At 41.2% G+C, this 26,534-nt stretch overlaps 1 protein-coding gene and 1 non-coding gene across 3 annotated transcripts in view; both read left to right on the plus strand.

The window, feature by feature from the left end:
• The window catches only part of IPO9 (importin 9), a 59,077-nt gene that overhangs the window by 27,837 nt on the left and 4,706 nt on the right, over nucleotides 1-26,534 (plus strand). The window contains exons 7-23 of one of the 2 annotated variants that reach the window (XM_025855155.2): nucleotides 286-405; nucleotides 518-618; nucleotides 817-875; nucleotides 1,454-1,605; nucleotides 2,314-2,412; nucleotides 3,777-3,883; nucleotides 4,252-4,391; nucleotides 6,983-7,142; nucleotides 19,493-19,719; nucleotides 21,633-21,781; nucleotides 22,510-22,638; nucleotides 23,376-23,651; nucleotides 23,913-24,079; nucleotides 24,696-24,829; nucleotides 25,476-25,598; nucleotides 26,019-26,123; nucleotides 26,341-26,417. In XM_025855155.2, the coding sequence (XP_025710940.1) occupies nucleotides 286-405; nucleotides 518-618; nucleotides 817-875; nucleotides 1,454-1,605; nucleotides 2,314-2,412; nucleotides 3,777-3,883; nucleotides 4,252-4,391; nucleotides 6,983-7,142; nucleotides 19,493-19,719; nucleotides 21,633-21,781; nucleotides 22,510-22,638; nucleotides 23,376-23,651; nucleotides 23,913-24,079; nucleotides 24,696-24,829; nucleotides 25,476-25,598; nucleotides 26,019-26,123; nucleotides 26,341-26,417 (2,325 nt within the window). Of the gene's footprint in view, nucleotides 1-285; nucleotides 406-517; nucleotides 619-816; nucleotides 876-1,453; nucleotides 1,606-2,313; nucleotides 2,413-3,776; nucleotides 3,884-4,251; nucleotides 4,392-6,982; nucleotides 7,143-19,492; nucleotides 19,720-21,632; nucleotides 21,782-22,509; nucleotides 22,639-23,375; nucleotides 23,652-23,912; nucleotides 24,080-24,695; nucleotides 24,830-25,475; nucleotides 25,603-26,018; nucleotides 26,124-26,340; nucleotides 26,418-26,534 lie in introns of those variants that run through there. The other variant, XM_025855156.2, reaches the window with a different exon arrangement.
• Nucleotides 7,315-7,449, plus strand: LOC112811313 (small nucleolar RNA SNORA42/SNORA80 family). The gene has a single exon (XR_003205030.1). It is a non-coding gene; the product is annotated as a small nucleolar RNA SNORA42/SNORA80 family (small nucleolar RNA).

Genomic DNA, 26,534 nt, shown 5'->3' on the forward strand with positions numbered 1-26,534 from the left:
AGACGAAGCTAGCTGAAAAACACCAACCCCTGTCATTTAGAAGCAGTTTGAAAAGTTGGTCTTATATATAATAGCTTTTAAAAAGGCCATGATGAGGAACTGCAGGGGTTAGAGAAGAAAACCAAAATTTTGGGTAACACCTCCAGTGACTTTATGGCCGCACTCTTGGAACCCGAGCCGGAAGAAATCTTTGGATGCCTCAAATCTCTGTTGCGGTGTTTGATATGTGTAGTGAAGCCATTGATTAGTGGTATGCCCAGTATTGACTTTGGTTTCTGTTATCAGGGTGCAGCCAAAGTTCTGATCTTTCCTGTGGTGCAGCAGTTCACAGAGGCCTTTGTTCAGGCCCTCCAGATACCGGATGGCCCCACATCTGACAGTGGATTTAAGATGGAAGTCCTAAAGGTAAACATTTACTACCGTTGAGATACTTGGAGTTTTAGAAGGTGGTCTGAAATCATTGTTTTTCTCCTATATCACATGTAACTCTTAGATCTTTTTCTTTGTAATTTCTCAGGCAGTGACAGCCCTGGTGAAAAACTTCCCAAAGCACATGGTGTCCTCCATGCAGCAGATTCTGCCTATTGTTTGGAACACCCTAACTGAGAGTGCAGCTTTATATCCTTTTCAGAAAGCTTAAGGGACCTGCTACCACCCATAGTCGGGAATCCAGCATTAGGTCTTACATTCATGTGGTTCCATTTTTTTGAATGAGTTTTTTAAAGTATCTACACTTAGGGTTGGAATGTTATACATTCCCTTGTAGAATATATGTAAAGCAGACTCCAAATTCTGTTTCTTTACTCTTCATCATACTTATGTGAGGACAGAAGTAAATTACACAGAGGAAGTTGAAGATCCTGTGGATTCTGATGGTAGGTAGTTTATGTGATCTTGACAGATACACCACGTAGGGGGGAAAGGGATCTAGGAAAGGAAAAAGACAAAGAAAAACAGTAACATAGAGGTTTCACTCTCTTAAGTGAGTCTTCTAGTTGAGTTTCCTTTCAGTGTATTAGATGTGGGAAAATGGGACATTGAAAATCTTTAATCTGTTCCTCAAAGGCATTTGCATAAATCTCATAAAATAGAATTTCTGAGTTGGAAGAGCTACCTCAAAGGCCATCCCATCCAGCCTACTTCTTTCTGGCAGATGATGATATTTTCATTTCTGTTTTAATATTTTTTAGGTATTTGAAATCAGAAATAGACATGTTGGAAAATATATTCAGTGTTTCTGATTCTTATTACTTGAAAAACCAAAGAATATTTAATATTCTCTAAGTTCCTTTCTTTGACTCCTTAGCTCCCCTCTTCTGTTCCCTTGGGAGTAATAATCAGCAAGTACTTTAAATATTCATTAATTTACCAAGATAATGTAGTTCATTTCCAGCAGACGTGCTTTCCTTTTGCGTTCTTGTCATTAAAATCTTCTCTTGTGTATTTCCTGTAGGTGAAGTCCTGGGCTTTGAAAATCTCGTCTTTAGTATTTTTGAGTTTGTCCATGCTCTCCTAGAAAATAGCAAATTCAAAAGCACTGTTAAGAAAGCCTTGCCTGAGTTGATTTACTATATAATCCTGTACATGCAGATCACTGAGGAGCAGGTAAATGATATTTGGGAGACAGTTACCAGCTTGTTTCGGGAAAGTGCAACTTGAATGTGAAATCTAGGTCAAGTGAACAATTTTTATTTCTAAAAATAGATACTAGAAGAGTAACTTCATGTGAAGTCCTAGGAAGGCTTTGATACCATCTTATTGCCAAAATTTCTGGGTGTTGTGGTTTTATTAATTCCAATATTAGATAATTGGACTCTGAGAATACTTTTACCTCCATAGTACCACTAACCAAAGACCCTGGTATCTAGAAGAACTTACTCCTTTTCTATAAATACTGACACACAGACGAAAATCATTAGCTTGGTTGGTGGGTCATTAGGCCAGAAAAAATAAGATAATGTTTCCTCTCTTAAGTAAATACCACAAGAATCAGCATAATTTTCACATTAAATATTCCGTGAGACCTAATATATTCAGAAAGTTGATCTGTCAGAAATAACAGCTGATGAAAGGTAGCAAAGAACTAGTAACCAGCCACATTCTAAAATAGTGTTTACTAGAGAGGAATAACTTTTGCTACTTAACTTGATAAAGGATTTGCTTCTCTACATCAAAAAGAAAAGACTTTGAAGCTAGAGTTCTGTTCCAGATAAAAACAAAAGGTTGAAATCTTCCTGTGTGTGTGGATGGAAAAAGGGAACATATGAACCAGATTGGCAGCCTCACAAAGCCCTAACTTCATCATCCTTTCAGATTAAAGTATGGACAGCCAACCCCCAACAGTTTGTAGAAGACGAGGATGATGATACTTTCTCCTATACGGTTAGGATTGCGGCTCAAGACCTATTGCTTGTAAGTGCGTTCCGTTGATACTTCCACTAAAAAAACCCTAATCACTCAGTTGAGTGTTCCCTCTTCTTTCTAGGCATCTAACCCAAGTTAAGCAGTGTTACTGAGTGACTGCATCTTAGATTTCTTTGAGGATAACAAGAGAGCATCTCAAATGAAGTTTGAGACTCAGGAATTCCAAAGTCATGGGTCCTGGTTTTGGTTTACAAGGAAATATTAGATAAAAAATTGTACAGAGGATAAAGTGTTCTAATGAGTAAGGGTAGTTAAATCAGGAACACTCAGTTTAATCCACTCTTAAGCCAGAATTTGTAGCACAAACCAGATGTTGGCAAACTTTAAAAAAAAAAATTAGATTGCTGAGAGAAGAACATCCAAACATCTGCTGTTTTCTTTGGCTCTGACTAGAGCATAGAATTGTCTCTAGGCTGAAGTTCTGTGAAGAAGCTGCCTCTTGCTGTCTGTTGGGTGGAAGATTTGTTCTCATTATTAGTGAACACTTCTCATTATCCTTCAGTTTTTTTTTTTTAAGATTTTATTTATTTATTTATTTATTTATTTATTTATTTATTTATTTGACAGAGACATAGCGAGAGAGAGAACACAAGCAGACAGAGTGGGAGAGGGAGAAGCAGGCCTCCCTCTGAGCAGGGAGTCCGATGCGGGGCTCCATCCCAGGACCCTGGGATCATGACCTGAGCCGAAGGCAGACACTTAATGACTGAGCCACCCAGGTGCCCCTATCCTTCAGTATTTCTAAGGCACCTAGGAAAGATCACATTAAGTTTCAATTTGTAGATTAGCCTTTTATTTCTACAGTCAGCCTCCCAGAGAATAAATAGTCTGGTCCATTGTCATCTGAAGCTGAGTCTATTAGTGCTCACTTATGCTCTGCTCAGTCTAGCCAAAGGGAGCTTTACATTTTGTTAGCTTTCCAATGCCTAGGCACTGCAGAAATAGAAATATTACTCTAATTCCATTAAAGAACCCGAACTAAGAGGGGTTGTATTTTTAATACGCCTAATCGGGGTTTAGCATGTATATGTAAAAGAGTTTGAACCACTGAGTTTGCAGTTAAGTTTTCAGTTTCAATTAAAATGGGTTTAATTCGGGAAGCCTGGGTGGCTCAGTCGTTAAGCGTCTGCCTTAGGCTCAGGTCATGATCCCAGGGTCCTGGGATTGAGTTCCACATCTGCTCCCTGCTCAGCGGGAAACCTGCTTCTCTCTCTCCCACTCCCCCTGCTTGTGTTCCTGCTGTCGCTCTCTCTTTCTGTGTCAAATAAATAAATAAAATCTTTAAAAAAAAACAAATAAAGTGGGTTTAATTTGCACAGACAGGTTTACTAGCCCCTCCCCTCTCTCCCTAGGCTGTGGCCACTGATTTCCAGAATGAGAGTGCAGCAGCCCTGGCTGCTGCAGCCACTCGGCATTTACAAGAAGCTGAGCAAACCAAAAACAGCGGTACCGAACACTGGTAAGAATGAGCAGCAGATACTTAAGGACATATTCTGGGCATCAGACCTGAGACAATCAAATCCTTGCTTTGAATCATGTGTTTTAAAGCAATTTTTCCCAACCTTAAAATAATTGGTTAAGATGCTTTTATTTTACCCCTTAATTTTAAAAGCCTTGAAGGGAAGGACTTTTACTTTGTTTTTAATTAGAAAAATCTGTTAATCTAAATGTCATTGTTTTCAGCTCTAGATTTAGATTAGAAGGACAGAAAATGGCCTTTTTGGGTCAGATTGTGCTGGAATGCCCTTTCATGTTTCTCCTTCCCTCAGGTGTTTATCTTTTTGGCAGTGTAGTTTGTTTTACCAGACTATGGTATCACTTTCTCAGGTGGAAGATACACGAGGCATGTATGCTTGCCCTCGGCTCAGTGAAGTCTATCATCACTGACAGTGTGAAGAATGGCAGGATCCATTTTGACATGCATGGGTTCCTGACCAATGTCATCCTTGCAGACCTCAACCTTTCAGGTATGTTTCAGCACAATGCCAGGATTCTGGAAAATCTTTAAACCTGTCATCAACTCAGTTATATTGTTCACTTAGATAGGTAAACCAGGTATTCATGTGTCCTTTGGGTGAAAATTCTTTCCACCCTAGAGCTTGAACTCATCTGAACCTCTGAAACAGCCTAGAGACCTTGGCTCGGGCTTTACCAGCTAAGAAATATTGCCGCATTCATAATTTTTCCACTCTGTTCACGTTTCCTTCCAAATTACTGCTCACATTTATGTCTGGTTTTGACATTTGAATAGGATGCAAATTTGGTTACTGTACCTTGAGAACTTTGGCTTGAGTTCTGTCATTATTAGGTCCAAAATACCTTCAGGTGGTTTGTGTCAGGCTCATTCTTCCTGTTTGTTTCCTGTCATTTTTCTCAAACTTTATTCTTGGCCAATATCTAAATAATTAAAATGTTCCATTCTCAAGTCCATGTTAGCTGCTTGCCTTTTTAAGGAAAAAAAAAAGTTGGTTCTACTATATTAGACTCGGATTTTTCCAGCAATGCAGCACAGCAATAGCTAAGAATTATCATCTTTCTATTTGACATCTTCAGCTATGTTGCTTCTGCCCATGCTATGCCTTATTTTCATCCTTAGACCCACCCACCCCCCATTACAAAAGGCCATCTTTGCTTTCTCGTGTACATAAATCATGGCACATTTGGCATTATTTGCTCCATTCACTTGCCTCTCGCTCATAGACTAGCCGTTTGAATAGCCAAAGCCATTTGAAAACATGCTACTCTGACTTTAGGTAATCTGTTAGAGGATATCTTACGAAGTCACTTCCATTCTCTGACTCACAAAATTAAAATGGTTGAACATCCAGAGCTCAGGCCCATTGGAAATATCCTTTTTCACTCTTAGGCTGATGAATGTTTTTTTCCTCATACTAGACTATAAGGTCTCTGAAGGTAGAAATCATGTCTAATACATGTTTGTATCCCACAGTGCCTTGCATGTAATAGGCTTTCATAATTATGTGTTGAATGAAAGTGTTTAAATTTCTTAAACCCATCAATATATTTTTTGTAGAATTTACCCTAGTAAAGAACCTTCAAAAATTCATGCAGACTTGAGAATATTTATAATTGAGACTGGGGCAAAGTTTAATACAGCATTTATTATCCTGTCAATAGCTAAAAGCTTTTCTGCACCAGCCATTCTCAAATTTTCTGGTGTCAAGTCCCCTTTATACTTCTAAAAATTATCAGTGATCAGAGAGTTTTTCTGTGAATTTTGTGTGTCAGTATTAAACATATTAGAAATTAAAATTACGAAGTTTCAGGGCCCCTGGGTGGCTCAGATGGTTAAGCATCTGACTCTTGATTGTGGCTTAGGTCATGCTCTCAGGGTCGTGAGATTGAGCCCTGAATCGGGCTCTGCACTGGGTGTGGAGCTTGCTTAAATTTCTCTCTCTCCCTCACCCTCTGCCCCCCCCCACTAAAATAAATAAATAAATCTGAGAAGTTTCTAAAATATAGGGAATGCAAGCATACATTTCATTAGCTGTCAGAGCCATGGTGTCACACATCAGATCACCTCTGGAAAACTCCACTGTATACTTAAGAAAGAATGAGAATGAAAAAGGTGGATCATATTTGGTATCACTATGAAAGTTTTAACTTTGGGACTCCTAGGAGCCCCTGGACCATACTTTGAGTACTGCTATTCTGTATTATATAAATTAGTATGTAACTATCTGACTGGCACAGGTTGTTAGGTTCTGTTCAATAATTCTCATCAACTACATGTTTACAGGTAACTAAGGTAAGCTCTGTGATAAGCTGATTAAGTATAGTCCCTGTCTTCAAGCGGCTTATAATAGGCGGCGGGTAGACATCCTTACACAGTGGCTAGAATATCCAACAAAATGTGTAAGAATATGTAAGAAAGCTAAAGACTAGCACAGAGATAGTTAGGATTACTTCAGCCTAAGATCAGTTGGATGATGCAAGTAGAGGTGAGTGTCTTGGCTTATATACAAAGCACAGAAATGGCAAGGTAAGATGCAAGTTGCTGGGAGGGGTGTGTGCTTGAGTTTAGAACACATAAAAGGAAATCATTGATAATGCTAAAGTTCCTGATCATACGGGGCCTTGAATCTAATGCTTAACTAAAATGGTCTTTATTTGTTAGACTATGGAATTTATTGACAGGTACTAAATAAAAGAATGACAGCTATAATTTATAATATTTCAGTAGTGGTCCAAGAATAGGAAAAAACTGGCAACAGAGACATTTAGAGGACTAACTAGTAGTGCAGGTAAAGGATAATGAGAGGTAGGGATGGAAATGAGGGAGGTAAGTCTTTTTAGCCTAAGAATATTCAAGATCTGCTCTGCAACGAATAGTGAAAAGCGAAACTGGGAAAATGATTCTGTACCATAGGTTGAACATTTGCTTTTATCTGATAAGATCATCCTTTTTCCTTAATTAAGTTGTATATATTATGTAGTATCCAGTTACTGTGACAAATTGATGGAGGTGGGAAAGGAGGAAGGGCAAGTAACAGAAACTTTTATTGTCCAACCCCTAATTGCTCTCTCTTCCTCCCAGTGTCTCCTTTTCTCTTGGGCCGGGCACTTTGGGCTGCCAGTCGGTTTACTGTTGCTATGTCCCCAGAATTGATCCAGCAGTTTCTACAGGCAACAGTTAGTGGTCTTCATGAGACACAACCCCCATCAGTTCGAATTTCTGCCGTGAGAGCCATCTGGGGGTGAGTACACCACCTTAGAGTGATAAGAGCTATTTTAAGAGAAAATTACTCAGAGTAGAACTCCCAAACAGCATTTGGCCAGTGGATTATGTTGCTTGGAAATTTCTGATGAAGCTCTCCTACCAAATGGCAAATGGACGGGAAAAAAACATACCATGAACATGGCTTCTATGCATGGGTTTGGATTTATGGCAGGCTCATCCCCCTGGGCCTCTCATAGTGCCCCATGCCAGAGCAAACTGTGGCCCCGAACCATTGCCTGGCCTCTGTGCCATAGGCTGCAGGCACTGAAGTGGGTTGCACAGTGAAAAGAGAAAACAGAAAAAAAAGAAACAATGTGGCTTCTTTGAGTCCCAGTAGATCTTGTTCCCTTTTGTTCCTCATTCCTTTAAAATTCACTCCAGCTCTGGAGACATCTAGACCAACTCCCTTTCTTAGGTGAAGAATTGAGGGATAAATAACTTGCATAGGGTTGTAAGTGAAGAATTACAGAAGCATGATTAGAGCCCAGGTCCTTTTGTTGATTGACTTCCCTGTTTTAGAGACTAAATTTGGGATAATGAGGCCTAGAAACACTGCTTATTTTCTCCTAGTTTTACCTCCGTTTTTCACAGCTAACATACTAGTGGCTCAACTAGTCATTTATTTATATTCCTACCAAGATCAGAGGGAGTACTGTTGTTTTAAGAAATATTTTAAAGTCCAAACTTAAAAATCTCAATCGAATCCTAAAAACTACCTAAAATCCTAAAAATACAAAATTCATCTTCTACCTACTGGTGCTCTCTTCTTTTGAAGTAGAGATTGAGATGCTCTGCATTATTATATGTCTTTAGACAGCATTGAGGGGAAATAGTGCATGCCGGATGGCAGAATAAGATGCCTGTCGCTTGTATCTCTCCCTCAACAACAATAACTTGGCATCTATTGATGGACAACAGTGCCTTTGTGGGAGCTGTGAGACCCAGAGAGGAGACTGCAACCCCAGTGCTGTCCAAGAACAAGGAGAGCCATTTTGAGAAGTCAGGCCCATACCAGGCAGCTGATGTATCAACCCTAGTCCTGGCTGTAGCCCCAGACACAGCTCCATGCCCTTAAGGGCTTGGATTCTATCACCAGCACCACACATCAAGTACCTGGGAGGATCTTACCCAGCTGTGTGTTGGAGAATAGGAATACAGACCTCAGTCCCACCTGCAGACCCTGAAGTAGTCCATGAACTGGCTCCACCCCCTCTCAGCTGTGGTCCAGGAACCCCTGGAGAACATGGATTTAGACAATCACCGAATCGCTTCTCGGCTTTTTGGCTAAGATCAAGTAGACAATCACCCAAAGATGAAAGAGCCTTTGTGGAAGTCCGGGAGTCCAGCAGAGAGATTCCAGCATAGCACTGGAGCCAAAGAAATCCAAGACTGGACAGTTTAAAGGGGTGAATCAGAAAAGACTGGAAGAAGTAACCGTTACTTCAAATGTGAAGACCTGCAACACAAGAAAGACTTCAAGGAACATGAAAAATCAAGGAAACGTGACACCACAAAAGGAGCACAATAATTTTCCAGTAACTGAGCCCAAACACGGAGATCTGTGATGTACCTGATAAAGAATCCAAAATAACTGTTTTAAGGAGCTCAGTGAGCTACAAGAAAACACAAAAAACAATTCAATGAAATCAGAAAAACAATACAGAAACATAATGAGAAGTTCAACAAATAAATAGAAATCATGGGGAAAAGAACCAAGCAGAAATTCCAGAGGTGAAGAATACAATAAATGAAAAAATGCAACAGAGACCATCAAAAGCAGAACAACTCAAGAGGAAGAAAAAAATTTGTGGAAAAGAAGACAGGACCTTTGAAATTATCCACTCAAGGAGGGCAACAAATAAGGAATGAAAAAGAATGTAGAAAACCTATGTGAACTTTAGGATGCCATTAGGAGAAACCGTCTGTGAATTATTGGAGCTCCGGAAGGAGAAGAGAGGTAGAAGGGGGAAGAAAGCTTAAATAAATAACGTCTGAGAATGTCCCAAATCTGAAGAGAGATTGTACATCCATGTTCATGAGGCCAGTATTTCACCCCAAAATTTCAAATTCAAAGTGATCTTCTCCAACATACATTATAATAAAACTATCAATTAGTTAAAAAAAATTTGTCTAAAATCAGATGACTTTTAAAGCAGCAAGAGAAAAACATTTCTCTCATGTAAGGAAATCCCTATAAGACTGTCAGCTGACTTTGCAGCAGAAACCCTGCAGGCCAGGAGAGAGTGGCATGGTATGTTTAAAGTGCTGAAAGAAAAAACTGTCAACCAAGAATACACAGCAAAGATGTCCTTCAGGAATGAAGGCAAGATACAGTCTCTCAAACAAAGCTGAGGGAATTCTTCACCACTAGGCCTACCTTACAAGAAATGCTGAAAGGAATTCTGAAATGAAATTAATAATATGAAATATACAACACACTGATAAGAGTATATAATCAAATTCAGAATACTCTAATTCTGTAATCTGGCAGTGTGTTAATCACTTACCTCTAAAGGTTAAGGGACAAAAGTATTGAAAATAGCTAGCTAAATAATTTAATGAATATACAATATAAAAAGTTAAATTGTGGTATCAAAAACATAAAAGAGTGGGAATAAAGAGAGCTTTTGTATACAAAGTTATCAGTGTGAAATAAACTGTTATATCTATAAATGTTTTATGTAAGCCTCACGGTAACCACAAAGCAAAAATCTATAATAGACAACAGAATCAGAGCATTCCACTATGGGAAATAATAAACTCACAAAGACAGCAAGAGGGGAAGAAAGGAACAAGGGCGCCTGGGTGGTTCAGTCGTTAAGTGTCTGCCTTCAGCTCAGGTCATGATCAGGGAGTCCTGGGATCAAGCCTCACATCGGGCTCCCTGCTCAGCGGGGAGCCTGCTTCTTCCTCTCCCGCTCCCCCTGCTTGTGTTCCTTCTCTGGCTGTCTCTCTCTCTGTCAGATAAATAAAAAATCTTTTAAAAAAATAGAAAAGACCCAACTTATATGCTGCTTTTAAGAGACTCACTTCAGGATACACATGTTCAAAATGAGGTGATGGAAAAGCTGTTCCATCCAAGTGGAAACCGAAACAGAGCAAGGGTAGCTATATTATCAGATAAAATAGACTTTCACTCAAAAGCTGTACAAGAGACAGAAAAAAGGTCATTATGTAATGATAAAGGGGTCAATTCATCAAAAAGATATAACCTTTGCAAATATGTGTACGTTTGACATTGGAGCACCTAAATATATTAAGCAAATACTAGCATCTGAAGGGAGAAATAGACAATAATACAGTAATTGTAGGGGACTTTTAATAACCCACTTTCAACAATGGATAGATCATCCAAACAGAAATCAATAAGGAAATACTGGATTAGAATTATACTTTTGACTAAATGCACCTACTAGACATATACAGAACGTCCTAACCAACAGCAGCAGAATATACATTCTTCTCAAGCATCCTCCAGGAGAGGTCATGTGTTAGGTCACAAAACAAGTCCTAGCAAACTTAAGACTGAAATCATACCACTCTCTTCTCCAACCACAGTGAAATAACATAGAAATTAGTTATAGGAGGAAAACTGGAAAATTCACAAATACGTAAAAATTAACAAACTCCTAAACAATCAATGGAAAAAGAAATCAAAAGAAAAATAGAAAAATATCTTGAAACAAAAATGGAAACATAACATACCAAAACTTAAGGATGCAGCAAAACCAGTTTTAGGAGAGAAGTTTATAGAGATAAGTCTCTACATTAAGAAAAAAAAAATCTCAAACAACTTTACATCTCAGGAACTAGAAAAAGAAGAACAAATTAAGCCCAAAGTTAATAATAGGAAGATCCAAGCAAAAATAGAGACCAGAAGAACCATAGAAAAGACCAACTAACCTAAGAGCTGTGTTTTTTGAAAACACAAAACCGATAAACTCTAGCTAAGCTAAAAAGAAGTGAGAGAAGACTCAAATATAAAATCAGAAATGAGGGGCACCAGGGTGGCTCATTCGGTTAAGCCTCTGTTTCTTGGTTTCAGCTCAGGTCATGATCTCTGGGTTGTGAGATTGAGACCCTAATCCGGGGTCTGTGCTCAGTGGGGAGTCTGCTTGAGGATTCTCTCTGTCCCCCTCCCTCTGTCCCTCAAGGCCGTTTGCACGTGTGTGCGCCCTCTCTCTCTCTCTAAAATAAATCTTGGGCGCCTGGGTGACTCAGTCGTTAAGCGTCTGCCTTTGGCTCAGGTCATGATCTCAGGATCCTGGGATGGATCCTTGCTTTGGGCTCCCTGCTCCACGGGAAGCCTGCTTCTCCCTCTCCCACTCCCCTGCTTGTGTTCCCTCTATCGCTGTGTCTCTGTCAAATAAATAAAATCTTAAAAATAAATAAATAAAATAAATCTTTTTAAAAAATCAGAAATGAACAAGGAGACATTACAACTGATAACCACAGAAACGCAAAGGATCATAAGAGACTACTATGAACAATTATATGCCAACAAATTGGATAACCTAGAAGAAATGGAGAAATTCCTAGAAACATACAGCCTATCAAGACTGAATTGTGACAAAATAGATAATTTGAACAGACATTCACAAGTAAGGATACTGGATCAGTAGTCAAAAATTTCATAAAAGAAAAGCCCAGGACCAGATGATTTCACTGGTGAACTCTACCAAACATTTAAAGAAGAATTAATACAAATCTTGCTCAGAGTTTTCCAAAAAAACTAAAGAAGAGGGGCGTCTGGGTGGCTCAGTTGTTAAATGCCTGCCTTCGGCTCAGGTCATGATCCCAGGGTCCTGGGATCGAGCCCCACATCGGGCTCCCTGCTCAGCCAGGAGCCTTCTTCTCAACCTCTCCCACTCCCCCTGCTTGTGTTCCCTCTCTCGCTGTCTCTCTCTCTGTCAAATAAATTAATTAAATCTTTAAAAAAAAAAAAAACAACTAAAGAAAAAGGAGCACTTCCAAACATTTAATGAAGTCAGCATACCCTGATACCAAAACCAGACAAAGACAGTAGAAGAAAACTACAGGCCCCGATATCCCTGATGAATATAGATGCAGAAATCCCCAACAAAATAGGAGGAAACCAAATTCAACAGTACATTAAAAGGATCACAACTATGATCAAGTGGCATTTATCCCTGAGATACCAGGATGGTTCAACATATGTAAACCAATAAATGTGATATACCACTTAATAAAATGAAAGATAAAAATGGTAGGATTATCTCAGTAGATTCAGTAAAAGCATTGACAAAATTCAGCATCCATTCATGATAAAAACTCTCAACACAGTGAATATAGTAGGGACACACCTTAACACAATAGAGACCAACTATGAGAAACCCACAGCTAACATCATACTGAACAATGAAACTGCAAGCTTTTCCTTTAAGACCAAGAATAAGACAAGAATGTCCAGTCTCACCATTCCTATTCAACATGGTAATGGAAGTTTTAGCTAAAGCAGTTAGGAAAGAAAAGGCATCCAAATTAGAAAGGAAGATATAAAATTGTCTCTATTTGCAGTTGACATGGTATTTAATATATACAAAACCCTAAAAACTCCACCAAAAAACTGTTAGAACTAATCCAGTAAATTTACAGGATACAAAATACACAAAAATCAGTTGTATTTCTAATAATGAACTTTGAGAAAATTTTAAAACAATGTTACTTATAATTGCATCAAAAACAATAAAATACCGAGAATAAATTTAACCAAGTAGATGAAAGATCTATACACTGAAGAGGTGCCTGGTGGGTTGCTCAGTCGGTTAAGCATCTGACTTCAGCTTGGATCAGGATCTCAGGGTCCTGGGGCTGAGCGGGGAGGGGAGTCCGCTTATCCCTGTCCTTCTGCCCCTCCCCCCACTCTTGCACGCATGCTCGCTCGCTCTCAAATAAATAAAATTTTTTTTTTAAATCTGTACACTGAAAACTATAAGATATTGAGGAAAGAAATTGAAGAAAACACAAGATGGAAAGTTAATTCCATGCTCATGCGTTAGAAGTATTAATGTTATTAAAATTTTCACACTCCTGAAAACAATCTACAGATTCATTGCAATTCCTATTAAAACTCCCAGTGGTAGACAGTCTTAAAATTTGTATGGAATCACAAAAGACCTTGAATGGTCAAAGGAATCATGAGAAAGAACAAAACTGGAGGCTTCACACTCCCTGATTACAAACTATATTAAAAAACTATAGTAGTAATCAAAAAGGTATGGTATTGGCATAAAACAGATAAACAGATCGGTGGAACAGAATGTAGAGCCTGGGAATAAACCCACACATATATGGTCAGTTAATGTACAACAAAGGAGCCAAGAGTCTACAATGGGGAAAGAACAGTCTCTTCAATGAATGGTGTTGGGAAAACTGGTTAGCCATGTGCAAAAGAGTGCAACTGAACCTTAATCTTATACCATACACCAAAGTCAACTCAGAATGGATTAAAAATTCGAACACAAGACCTAAAACCATGAAACTCCTGGAAGAAAACATAGAAGTTAAGATCCTTGGTATTGGTTTTGGCAGTGGTTTTTTGAGTTTGACACCAAGAACTAAGGCAACAAAAGCAAAAATAAATAAGTGGGACTACATCAAGCTGAAAAGCTTGAGTATAGCAAAGGAAGCCATCAAGAAAATGAAAAGGCAACCTACAAAATAGAAAATGTAAATCATATATCGAATAGGGGATTAATATTCTAAATATATTTTTAAAAACTCAATAGCAAATAAAACAGTCTGGTTAAAAAATGGCACAGAAACTGAATATACACTTTTCCAAAGAAGACCTATAAGTGGCCAACAGGTCAATGAAAATGTACTCAACATCTCTAATTATCAGGGAAATGCAAATCAAAACCACAATGAGATAACAACTCACACATGTTAGAATGGCTGTCATCCAAAACAACAAGTGTATTTTGTTATCCAAAATAACAAGTGTAGGGGCGCCTGGGTGGCTCAGTCGTTAAGCATCTGCCTCCGGCTCAGGTCATGATCCCGGGTCCTGGGATTGAGCCCCGCATTGGGCTCCCTGCTCAGCAGGAAGCCTGCCTCTCCCTCTCCCACTCCCCCTGCTTGTGTTCCCTCGCTGTGTCTCTCTCTGTCAAATAAATAAATAAAATCTTTAAACAAAAAACAAAATAACAAGTGTTGAGGATGTGGAGAAAAGGGAACCCTTGTGCACCGTTGGTGGTGGGAATGTATATTGATTGGTATAGCAGTATATGAAAAACAGTATGGAGTTTCCTCAAAAATTTTAAATAGAACTACCATTTCATTTAACAATCCCACTTTTGGGTAAATATCCAAAGGACATGAAAACAGGATCTAGAAGAGATCGCAGTGCCATGTTCATTGCTTGGTATTTACAATAGCCAACAACATATGGGAACAACCTAAGTGTGTGTCAGCAGATGAAGGGATAAAGATGTGGTATACATATGCAATGGAATATTATTTAGCTGTGAGAAAGAAGGAACTGCCATTTGCAGCAACAGGAATGGATCTTGAAGGCATCATGCTAAGTGAAAAAGGCCACACAGAAAGACAAATATTGCATGGTATCATTTATATCTAGAATCTAAAAATAAAATCATTCTCATTTAGAAAGAGCAGTGGGGCGCCTGGGTGGCTCTGTCCCACTTGTGTGTCTGACTCTTGGTTTGGGTTTGGGTCATGATCTCAGGGTCTTGGGATCGAGCTCTGTTATGGACTCTGGGCTTAGTGCCGAGTCTGCATGTCCCTCTCCCTCTGCTTCTCCCACTGCTTGGGCTCATTCTCTCTCTCTCTCTCTCTCTCTCTCTCTCTCTCTCTCTAATAAAATCTTAAAAAAAAAAAAAAGCAGAAAGTGATTGCTGGAGGGTGGGGGTATAGGGAGAGGTTGATAAAAGGGTACACACTCTCCTCTATAAGGTGAACAAAATCAGAAGATCTAATATAAAACTGATTAAGTTGATAACACTGTATTGTATAATTGAAGTTTGTTAGAGAATAGAACCTAAATTTTCTCACACACACAAAAATTACATGATGTATTGGATGTGGTAGCAAATGAGATGGGGAGCTTTCACAGTGTGTGTGTGTGTATATCAGATCACAGCAATGTATACTTTAAATATCTTACAGTGGTATATGTAATTATACCTCAATAAAGCTGAAAAAATTTAAGTTAAAAATTTTAAGTTGAGGGGCGCCTGGGTGGCTCAGTCGTTAAGCGTCTGCCTTCAGCTCAGGTCATGATCCCAGGGTCCTGGAATCGAGCCCCGCATCGGGCTCCCCGCTCCGCGGGAAGCCTGCTTCTCCCTCTCCCACTCCCCCTGCTTGTGTTCCCTCTCTCGCTGTGTCTCTCACTGTCAGATAAATAAAATCTTTAAAAAAAAATTTTTTTAAGTTGATTTGTTCATAAATTCATATTTTATAATCAGAAAAATGTGAAGAAAACTTAAAAATAATAATGGTAAGTCTCTGACTTCATGGGCAGTGATTTACTTGAAAGGTGAAGCAAACCTCTGGAAAGGTGACCAAAGCTTTGCACACCAGGGAAATAGACTTTCATACATGTTTATAAAATTTTTTAAAAAGTTTAACCTAAAAAAAAAATTTATATAATGTATCAAAGGCTGGATCCCTTGACCACATCTGTGGATCCCAGGTTAGAAACTGTCTGTGAAGGGATCCTAGCTATTCTTTTCTTCACAGCCAGGATTCTCCAGTTGATCATTTCCCTATTCAGTTTCCCAACCAGTTACGATCTGGCTTATGTCCTTATCACATTACTGAAACTGTTCTTTCTGATGTCACTAGCAACCTTTTAATGACCATCACACCACCTTTGCTTTTCTTTCGTCCTGGTTTTAATTTATTCTTCCATGTCATAATTTATGTATCATTGCAAACTGTCCGAAATCATTTTAAGTATCTGAAAATAAAGACATCCACTACTGAGCTTACCATTGACTGCCTCCAAGCCTGCCCTACCTGTATTTTCTGTTTTAGTAGAAGAAATCGGTACTTTTTTTTTTTTTAAAGAAATTGGTACCTTCAGATCTTATGCTTAAAGAGATTTTGTATCCCCTGTTTTAGTAAAAATGGAGATCCCAGATCTCTGCCTTTTAGGTCTTGGTTTGTTAGCCTTTCATCTCTTCTCTCCTACTACTACTAGCCTAGCTTGTATTCTCAACTTCTTGTAGCCTGAATTGCTGCTATAGCTTCCTAATTGATGTCTCGGCTCCAGCCTCCGCTACAGCAATCTGTAGTATTTTAGCTGTCTAACTGTTCTTTCTAAAATAGAAACCTGAGGGGCACCTGGGTGGCTCAATGGTGGAGCATCTGCCTTCGGCTCAGGTCATGAATCCAGGGTCCTAGGATCGAGCCCCACATCAGGCTCCTGGCTCGGCGGGGAGCCTGCTTCTCCCTCTCCCTCTGCCTCCCCCTCCCTGCTCATGCTTTCTCTCTCTCTCTGTATCTCTGTGTCTCAAATGAATAAATAAAATCTTTAAATAACATAAAATAAAATAAATAAAATAGAAACCTGATAGTTTTGCTCCTGTAAGTGAAATTCTCCTGGTTCCAGTTGTGCTCTTCAAATTGTGGTACAGGTACCCCAGAACAAAGTCCTAGTATGCCGGCTGATCGTGAAACCACAGGATAAATCTGTAGCATCTTCCTGGGGCTTCAGTTTTTCTTGAAGACTTTTGGGGAGGGCAAAGAAGGTATTGGAAATAATTTGTAAAAAAAAGTTTGAGATACACTGGCTTCCAAAATAAAGTCTAGCCTTCCTTAGTGTGGCATACAAGATCCCATATGATCTAAGCAGATAATTTGATCTCCATGATCTACCAGACTGTATAGTTTCAAGTTCCTCAGAAGAGCAAAGTAACTCTAAATCCTTGGAGTGGAGAAGCAAGAGGAGGAGGTAGAGCACAACTGAGTACCAGTAGAGAGATGGATGCAAAACCTGGTCTGAGAGCTGAGAGCTGACCAAGGCCAGATGATAGATCAGCTCTCAAGGAAAGTTAGATACAGAGCAAGGTAAAATTGAAAATCAAGATGTTATGGACCAAAAAACAAAAAGTCTGGGGCTCCTGGGTGGCTCAGCTGGTTAAGTGTGCGACTCGTGATTTCGGCTCAGGTCATGATCTCATGGGTTGTGGGACCTGCTTGTCCTTCTCGCTCTGCTCCTTCCTCCGCTCGCCTACTCTCTCTGTCTCAAATAAGTAAATAAATATTTTTTTAAAAGTCTTTGGACAAATCTGAGAGATCAAAGTCCACAGTTTCACTGTTCATTATGGACCTTTGAACCCAGCATCTGACACAAGTAACATGGTTATAAGCCACTTAAAAAAATTTTAGGAAAAAACATTTATTGAGTACCTGGGGAGGGCCTTGTTTCTGTACTAGGTTCTTTTAACATAGAGAAACAGTGTTTTTATTGACTTCTATTGCCATTCGGAAGATAAATGAAAGTAAAGACTTAAAACAGTATGTCTTTAATAATTATATTCCATTGGACATGGTAAACAGCACTCAGTAAATATTGATTGAATAAGAGGTGAATAAGTTAAAACTATGTATAGAAAACTTTAAACCCCACAAATAGTATACGAATTTTAGTACACAATTTTCTATTCTACACAGATATTATACAAGTTTATTATTGCATAGAATGTCTATACAAATTGACCTCATTTTAGGATGCAAAATACTCCAAAAAGTACAAAATTTTTATAGCATGAAAGTTAAATAATCTCCTACTAAATAACAGTTGTGTTAGAAAAGATGTTAAAAAACTAACTGTTGGGGGGGCGCCTGGGTGGCTCAATCGTTAAGCGTCTGCCTTTGGCTCAGGTCATGATCCCAGGGTCCTGGGATCGAGCCCTGCATCGGGCTCCCTGCTCCGCAGGAAGCCTGCTTCTCCCTCTCCCACTTCTCCTGTTTGTGTTCCCACTCTCGCTGTGTCTCTCTCTGTCAAATAAATAAAATCTTAAAAAAAAAAAAAACTGTTGGGATACCTGAGTGGCGCAGTCAGTTAAGCATCTGCCTTCTGCTCAGGTCATGATCCCAGGGTCCTGGGATGGAGCCCCACGGCAGGCCCTCTGCTTGGTAGGGCACCTGCTTCTCCCTTTCCCTCTGCCTGCTTGTGCTTTCTCTCTGTCAGATAAATAAATAAAATCTTTAAAAAAAAAAATCAGATACTGTGAACTAAGCCACCCAAGTGCCCCCAAATATTTATGGGGTTTTTGGTTTTTTGTTGTTTTTTTTTTAAAGATTTATTTATTTGTCAGAGAGAGAGAGCACAGGCAGAGGAAGAAGCAGGCTCCCCGCTGAGCCACCCAGGCGCCCCTGACTTCTTCTTTTTTTTTTTTTTAATTGAAGAGAGAGAGCACGAGTGGGAAGGGCAGAGGGTTAGAGAATCCGAAGCACACTCCATGCTGAGCCCGGAGCCCAATGCAGGGCTCGATCTCACGACTGTGAGATCACTACCTGAGCTGAAACCAGGAGTCAGAGACGCTCAACCGACTCAGCCACTCAGAGCTTCCCCCACAATCCTGTTTTTGTTTTGTTTAGGTTTTTTTTAAGATTTATTTAAGGCATCTGACTCTTGATTTTGGCTCAGGTCATGATCTCAGGGTGATGGGATCGAGCCCCTCATTGGGATCTGTGCTCGGGAGTCTACTTCTCCCTCTCCCTCTGCTCCTCCCCCCACTCTCTCTCTCAAATAAATTTTAAAAATCTTAAAAATAAAACCACTGTAACTATTTGAAAAATAAGAGGAATATATAAAAATCTGAAGGATGTGATTAAAGCAGTAATCTGAGGAATTATAAAGCATTTAATTAACATCTTAATAATTTGAATATAATGATACGACAGAGTGGGAGAGGGATGAAAGTTTAAAATAGCAAAAAACCAAAGCAGAAATAAATTAGCATAGAGATGGTGGTGCTGATGTTTACAAAATATGCCCCAGAAAGATGTAAAAACTAACTCTACAAGTAGCTTCATAAAGCTACACATATGGGGCGCCTGGGTGGCTCATTCATTAAGCGTTTGCCTTCGGCTCGGGCTCCCTGCTGCTCAGGAAGCCTGCCTCTCCGTCTCCCAGTTCCCCTGCTTGTGTTCCCTCTCTTGCTGTATCTCTCTGTAAAATAAATAAATAAAATCTTAAAAAAAAATAAAGCTACACATACAAATGCTGTAATCTGTGATAGCGAATAGAAGAACCAGGAATTAAGAGATCCACTTGAGAGTAATGCTTCTCTCTCTCTCTCTCTCTCTCTCTCTCTCTCTCTCTCTCTCTAGTTATTGTGACCAACTAAAAGTCTCAGAGAGTACCCACGTACTTCAGCCCTTCCTCCCCAGTATCCTGGATGGCTTAATTCACCTAGCAGCCCAGTTCAGCTCAGAGGTCCTCAACCTGGTGATGGAGACCCTGTGCATCGTTTGTACAGTAGACCCAGAGTTCACAGCAAGCATGGAAAGCAAAATCTGCCCCTTCACCATCGCCATTTTCCTGAAGTACAGTAATGGTATGCACCAGGACTGTGTGTGGATGAGGGACTCCAAAGGGAAGGTGGTGGCTGGTGAATTTAGGTGAAACTTTTCCCTGGGTCTGTTGATCTTAAGCATCATAAGCAAAGAATAGCTTTCACTCAGCAAAGAGGAGAGCCATACCGGAGCTACAGGAACACCAAAAAGTAGAGTAGCTATTCCTGTCACTTTGTCCTGCAGTCAGAACTGGGGAAGAAGACGACGAGTAAAGGGTTAGCAGGCAAGAGGTACAATTCAGAACTTTAATAGTCAAGTAGGAAATTGAGCAATTACATCAAAATCTTCCCTAAAAGAAGAGGCTTACAGCTATAATGTGGAAAGATACTGAAGAAAGACACATGTGAAGGGTTACGAACAGTGGGGTTCATCACATGGCTTTTGTAGTAGCAAAAATTTAGAAGTAATAAAAAATTAATTACATTTATTATATCCATAAAGTGGAATACCATGCATCCTCTAAAAATCAAACTTGAATAGTTAAAGCCATGGAAAAGTGCTCACATTATAAGAAGAGAATAGAGGGTTTTCCAAACTGCATAGAATATAATTCCAAGTTTGTGGTTTGTTTTAGACAAGAACTAAGTCATAGGTGTGTATTTAAAAAAAATACCAGAAGAAAATACATCAAAATGTTAAGGGTAGGTCTCTCTAGGTAGTGGAATTCCAGGTGTTTTCTTTCCTTGAATACTTTCCTACATTTTAAGTTTTTCATTAGTGAGTATGCATTATAACAACACTTTACTTGTGTAATGCTTCATTACCAGAGAAAATATTGAGGATATTTGTTTTTATAGAGGCAGTGCCAATATTGAAATACAGGATATGTAGAGGTAGGAGTTACATAATATGACATCTACTAAACATTTTATTTGATTTGCTTTTTCACTTAAAATGTGTCTTGAAGGGACACCTGGGTGGCTCAGTCAGTTAAGCATCTGCCTTCAGCTCAGGTCATGATCCCAGGGTTCTGGGATCGAGTCCTGCATTGGTGGGGGGGAGGGTCCTTGCTCAGCGGGGAGTCTGCTGCTTCCTCTGCCTTTCGCTCCCCCTGCTTGTGCGCTCTCTCTCTCTGACAAAATAAACAAAATCTTCAAAAAAAAAAAAATGTCCTGAAGAGGTTCCACATTGCACTCTTAGATCTCTCATTCTTTTCAGCCACCACATAATATTCCATAAAATGGCTGTGTCATAATTTGCCTGTTCTGTTAATGCACGTCTAGGTTGTTAGCAATTTTTTTGCAAAGTAATGCCGCAGTGATCTTTTAACATGTATCTTAGTACACTGCACACTTTCTATTTTTTCCTGCTAGATATAGGAAGAAATACTTCTTAAATAGGTGAAGTAGGTCAAGCCAAAGTTTCATTTCTTCACAAGGCTCTGCCTTGTGAGGGTTTTGCCTTTCGCCTTGGAAATGCTTTGGGAGCTCTTTTTGCTCTCATGACTAACCCCTGGGAGATGTGTATAGTTCCTCTCCAACATGGGAGAACCTGGCAATGAGTGTTGTGGCAATCTTTGAAACTTTCATGGTCTTCTTAACAGAGTGTCAGTGGGGATTTTTTTTTCCTTAAGCATTTGGTTTCATAATCCAGGTTTCATAAGAATAAAAGTCATTAAAGATTTGCCCCAGAAAAAGAGCCAAGTTTCATTTTAGGAGTAGCTATTACTGGCCAGTCTCTGACTTAATGAAACCATGCATACTCTGGCTCTTGCAGATTTAGCATCTCTCCTGTTTCAGGTTATTCATACGGCCTCACTAGTTCCCAGGTATGTGATGTGTAAGCAAAGCAGAAGTTGTTAACTTAGGTGAGGGCCGAACAGCAGGTGTCATTAAGCCAGAAGCACATGCAGACCATTGGGTGGGGGGATTCTGTGTTGCCTTATCCACTTCAGATCCTGTCGTCGCCTCGCTGGCCCAGGATATCTTCAAGGAGCTGTCCCAGATTGAAGCCTGTCAGGGCCCAATGCAGATGAGGCTGATTCCCACTCTAGTGAGCATAATGCAGGCCCCAGCAGACAAGATCCCTGCAGGACTGTGTGCGGTAAGTGGCTACAGGGCACTGGTGTGGGCGGAGGTATAAGAAAAAGAGCGTGCGGGGCGCCTGGGTGGCTCAGTCGTTGGGCGTCTGCCTTCGGCTCAGGTCATGATCCCAGGGTCCTTGGATCGAGCCCCACGTCGGGCTTCCTGCTCAGCAGGAGGCCTGCTTCTCCCTCTCCCACTCCCCCTGCTTGTGTTTTCTCTCTCTGTCAAATAAATAAATAAAATCTTTTAAAAAAAAAAAAAGAAAGAAAGAAAGAAAAAGAGCATGCACATGCTCTGCACGTCACCTGTAGATCGCACCTAGCTGACAGGAAACCAGTGGCCTTAGAGATTCATAGGGTGATTTTCCTGGGCTACTGTGCCCACAGGACAGTGGGTGATTCTTGAGGCTTTAAGAAAATGGCTCTTGTTGTTTCCGAATTGTCCTCATTGAAATATTGAACAGAGTGCTGTTATTACACAGTGCCACTGACTATGTCACCAGACTGTCCACTCCACCGCCGTATACTGCCTGCTCCCCTACCTGAGCAAGCAGTGAGCTATCAGGAGGAGGCTGAGAGCACTGTCTACTATCGAATTAATTCCTTTCCTTCAGAAACTTCATTAATAAAAATTAATGAGCTTTCTTTGGGTTGCTGTGTTGTATCCGTGCAATAAGGATCTTGGTTGTTGGGCGCCCCCACCCTAGGGGCGGTTCTGATTCTCTTGTTTCCCTCTTCTCTCCTTCAGACGGCCATTGATATCCTGACCACAGTAGTACGGAATACAAAGCCTCCCCTTTCCCAGCTACTCATCTGCCAAGCTTTCCCAGCCGTGGCACAATGCACCCTTCACACAGATGACAACGCCACCATGCAGGTATCTGAGCTGTGGTGACTAGAAGAGGGACAATAGCTCCCCGGCCGTGGGCATATAGTAGCCTGAGAAAGCTGACACAGTCGCTTGCTTTTGAGATACAGGTCTCTCAAATCCATATTTAACCAAGGGACCCAGGAAAGGTCTGGACTGCAGAAGCCAAGCATTCTCTGCTTTGGGATATGTTGTAATCTTACATATATAAGATTATGTAAGGATGCCAGACATCCTACCCATCTGTATCTGGGTATGGCTGTTGTGGACGAGATTACAGACATTTAGACTCGAAGCTATAAGAAAGTCTTTTCTGACTTAATAAAGTCAGCAAAGTAATAGGCCTTTGGAAACCTCTAAGCAGACAGTGGTTCATATAGGTTTGTCTTTATTCCCATAAAGACCTGTAATGTCCGTAATCATTGCTTATATCTGAAACATGTTTTTCCAGTACCAGAGGTAGATATTTATGGCTAAAACTTAGTTTACTTGGCCATTATCCCTTGTGATCGGAAATATGCATTTTTGAGATAGCTGATTAGGTAAAGCAAGGACTGTATAGTGCAGGCTATATCTGTACCAGTAAATGCCTGACTCCAGTAGTATGTGCCCACCACAAACCCTGTAGGCTCATTACTCTTATGAGGCACAGGCCTCTAAGAAGAACATTTGCCTGTACAGACTGAGGGCCTCCTGACACCTGTCCCCCCTGTTGCTAATCTCATTTGCCACCTTTGTCTCCCCAGAATGGTGGAGAGTGCTTGCGGGCTTACGTGTCAGTGACGCTGGAGCAGGTGGCCCAGTGGCACGACGAGCAGGGCCACAATGGGCTGTGGTACGTGATGCAGGTGGTGAGCCAGCTCCTGGACCCCCGTACCTCCGAATTCACGGCGGCCTTCGTGGGTCGCCTCGTCTCCACCCTCATCTCCAAGGCAGGGCGGGAGCTCGGGGAGAACCTGGACCAGATTCTTCGTGCCATCCTCAGTAAGATGCAGCAGGCAGAAACGCTCAGTGTCATGCAGGTAAGGGGGCAGTGGGGAGCAGGGCTTTCCTGGCCTCCAGGTGGTAGAGATTGAAATGGGTATACAGGCCCTGAGGTGTTTTACTTTGTCTTACTGTCCTTGCAGAACAGTTACGTAAAATCTGTGTATTCTGGCCCAAGAAATACTGACAAGGAAATCTCCGTGTTCTCTATTTCTTGACTGGCCAGCCCCATTCCCTCTCATCTCCAAGTCTCTGAAATTGGTTTCCCTGAAGTAGATGTCCTTCTTGTTACCTCCTAGTCTCTGATCATGGTGTTCGCTCATCTGGTGCACACTCAGCTGGAACCCCTCTTGGAGTTCCTGTGCAGCCTCCCGGGACCTACTGGCAAACCTGCCCTGGAGTTTGTAATGGCTGAGTGGACAAGCCGACAGCATCTGTTCTATGGACAATATGAGGGCAAAGTCAGGTAGAGCCCATCTTTCTTCTGTGGGCATTCTGCCCTCTCCTTGCATTTCTTCTTTCCCTGACTTGCTTCATTGGTTTTTGTTCAACATGTCAGACTGCCCCCTTGTATTCCCTTTTCCCTCTATTTCTCTATTGTTAATCGGTGTCTTTGAATAGCTGCCACCTTGAAATTTCCAAAACACAGTCGACACAAGTATACCATGTTTTTTTTCCCCTCTCTGCTGGCTAGAGATCCCCCTCTGCCACAGACTTCACCCAGCCAAGTACTGCTAGTGGCTTATTCTCCTTTATAAACCCAAGCCTTCTAACCCTGGCTTTGCTAACTTCCTGTCCTAGACTTGCTTCCCACTGGTTCTCATCATCCTGTTGCACCTTCCAGTGTGGCCAGCCGTTGTGATCCTTGCCCACCCTAGCTTTGTTCAAGAAGTTCAGAAGTTCTCATTAGCCCATCCTCATGAACACTAAATCCCATTTTCAGCTAGGTTCTCTTATCTCTCCTAATTTGTGAATAGAATTTTCACCAACCAAGAGAAGAGTCTTAGGACATAATTGCTTGTCTCCTTGGAGTGAACTCTAGATGGGTTGCTGATTGACCCTTTTTGGCTCTTCCTTGCTAGCTCTGTGGCACTGTGTAAACTGCTCCAGCATGGCATCAATGCAGATGACAAACGGCTACAGGATATCCGCGTGAAGGGAGAGGAGATCTACAGCATGGATGAGGGCATCCGCACCCGCTCTAAGTCAGCCAAAAGTGGGTGATGCTGCTGCCCCTCCAGTCTCCTCCTTAGGGGCTAAGTGGGGTGGAAGGCAGGGATGTACTGTGATCTAGATTTTTAAAATATAATTGTTAGTGATGGCTTTGATAAAAAGAAACAGAAAGCTATAGGTAAACAAAGGATCAGAACATATGGTTCTTTCTTGTTGCTGAAAATTGGCAAAAACAATCTCAGGGACCCCAACTTCCAGCTTCATTCGGGGGCTCTGATACCCATATCAGCTGTCTTTGTTATCAGATTGCTTTTGGCCTGTGATGTCAGTGATTTGTAGGCAGCGAGTACAAAGCTGCCCTCTTCAGCTGTAGGTTTATAATCCCTATGCTGTTTCTCAGACTGCAAGTCATGGGGACTGGAGTATTGCACTCTGTTCAGTTACTTGGTGTCCAAGCTTTGTTACCAGCAAAACCCTATCTCTAATTCCTGAACTCTCTTATCTGTCCTAACTTCTGAGCTCTTAGAACACCAAGCAGAATGAAGTTATTTAATTTTCAATCGTTCTGTGGCAAGTGGATACGGTCTGGGATGGCGGAAAGCTCGAGGGATGGTGAACTGTGTCTGGTGAGCACTGCCAGAAGTGAGCCCACTGACAGTCTGCCTAGAAGCCTTTCCTTTCCTTTCCAGACCCTGAGCGCTGGACAAACATTCCTTTGCTGGTCAAGATCCTGAAGCTGATCATCAATGAGCTCTCCAACGTCATGGAGGCCAATGCCGCACGCCAGGCCACTCCTGCAGAGTGGGGTCAAGGTGCACGAGGCTCTTACTCCCAGCAGACTTTTAGCCTGGCAGATCAAGTTACAAATGTTCAAATTGACCAGTTTCGGTTATTGAATCACGGGTTTTTTTTTAATGTTTATTGCCTGCCTGTCACGTGGCTAGCATGGCCACACACGTTAAGAGCTGCTCTTCTGGTCTGCCTTGTGAACTCTCTTCAGAGGCTGGGGTAGGAGGCAGCCGGGAGGCAACCTTTCTGTTTGGTTTTTCTCAGGAGTTTCCGCCTTTTACCTACCCGCCAGAACACCCTCGGTTCTTCCACTTAAACATTCTGGGAGGGCTTGGCCACAGGCCACATTGCAGAAACCCTTGGGACCCTTCTGTTCTGGCCTGTGTGCATTTGGGAAGGGAAAACGTGTGAGCGTGCTCCAGCCGCTTTTCATCTCCAAGTAGATGACTCCAACGATATGTGGGAGGACCAGGGGGAGGACGAAGAAGAGGAGGAGGACGGTTTAGCTGGCCAGCTCCTATCTGACATTCTCGCTACAAGTAAATACGGTAAGCCGTTGGAGACGGGGGCAGACTTGCCAAATAGGTTTTCTGTGCACAGGTACCAACAGTGGGGTGCCAAAGAAAGGGGAGGGGTGGGCCCACAAGGAACGTTCCTTGGGCTTTTTTAGCCCTTCTACCCCAGCCGTGTGGTGACGCCTCCCTGCTTGGGGCGCAAGCAGGAGCCTCTGCCCTGAACCCTCTCTATGTTGGCTGTGTCTAACAGAGGAGGATTACTACGAGGATGATGAGGAAGATGACCCTGATGCCCTAAAGGATCCTCTCTATCAGATTGATCTGCAGGTGAGAATGTCCAGAGAAGATAGATCTCTTGCAAGTGACAACATCTCAAGCCACGGAAACAGGAATATGGCCTCAAACCCATTCATAGTTCATCCTGGGAGCTTCAGGGCAGAGAGT

This window comes from Callorhinus ursinus, unplaced genomic scaffold (assembly GCF_003265705.2).
Source record: "Callorhinus ursinus isolate GAN/ISIS: 27379988/994484 unplaced genomic scaffold, GSC_fseal_2.0 scaffold57, whole genome shotgun sequence".
Taxonomy (NCBI): Eukaryota; Metazoa; Chordata; class Mammalia; order Carnivora; family Otariidae; genus Callorhinus; species Callorhinus ursinus.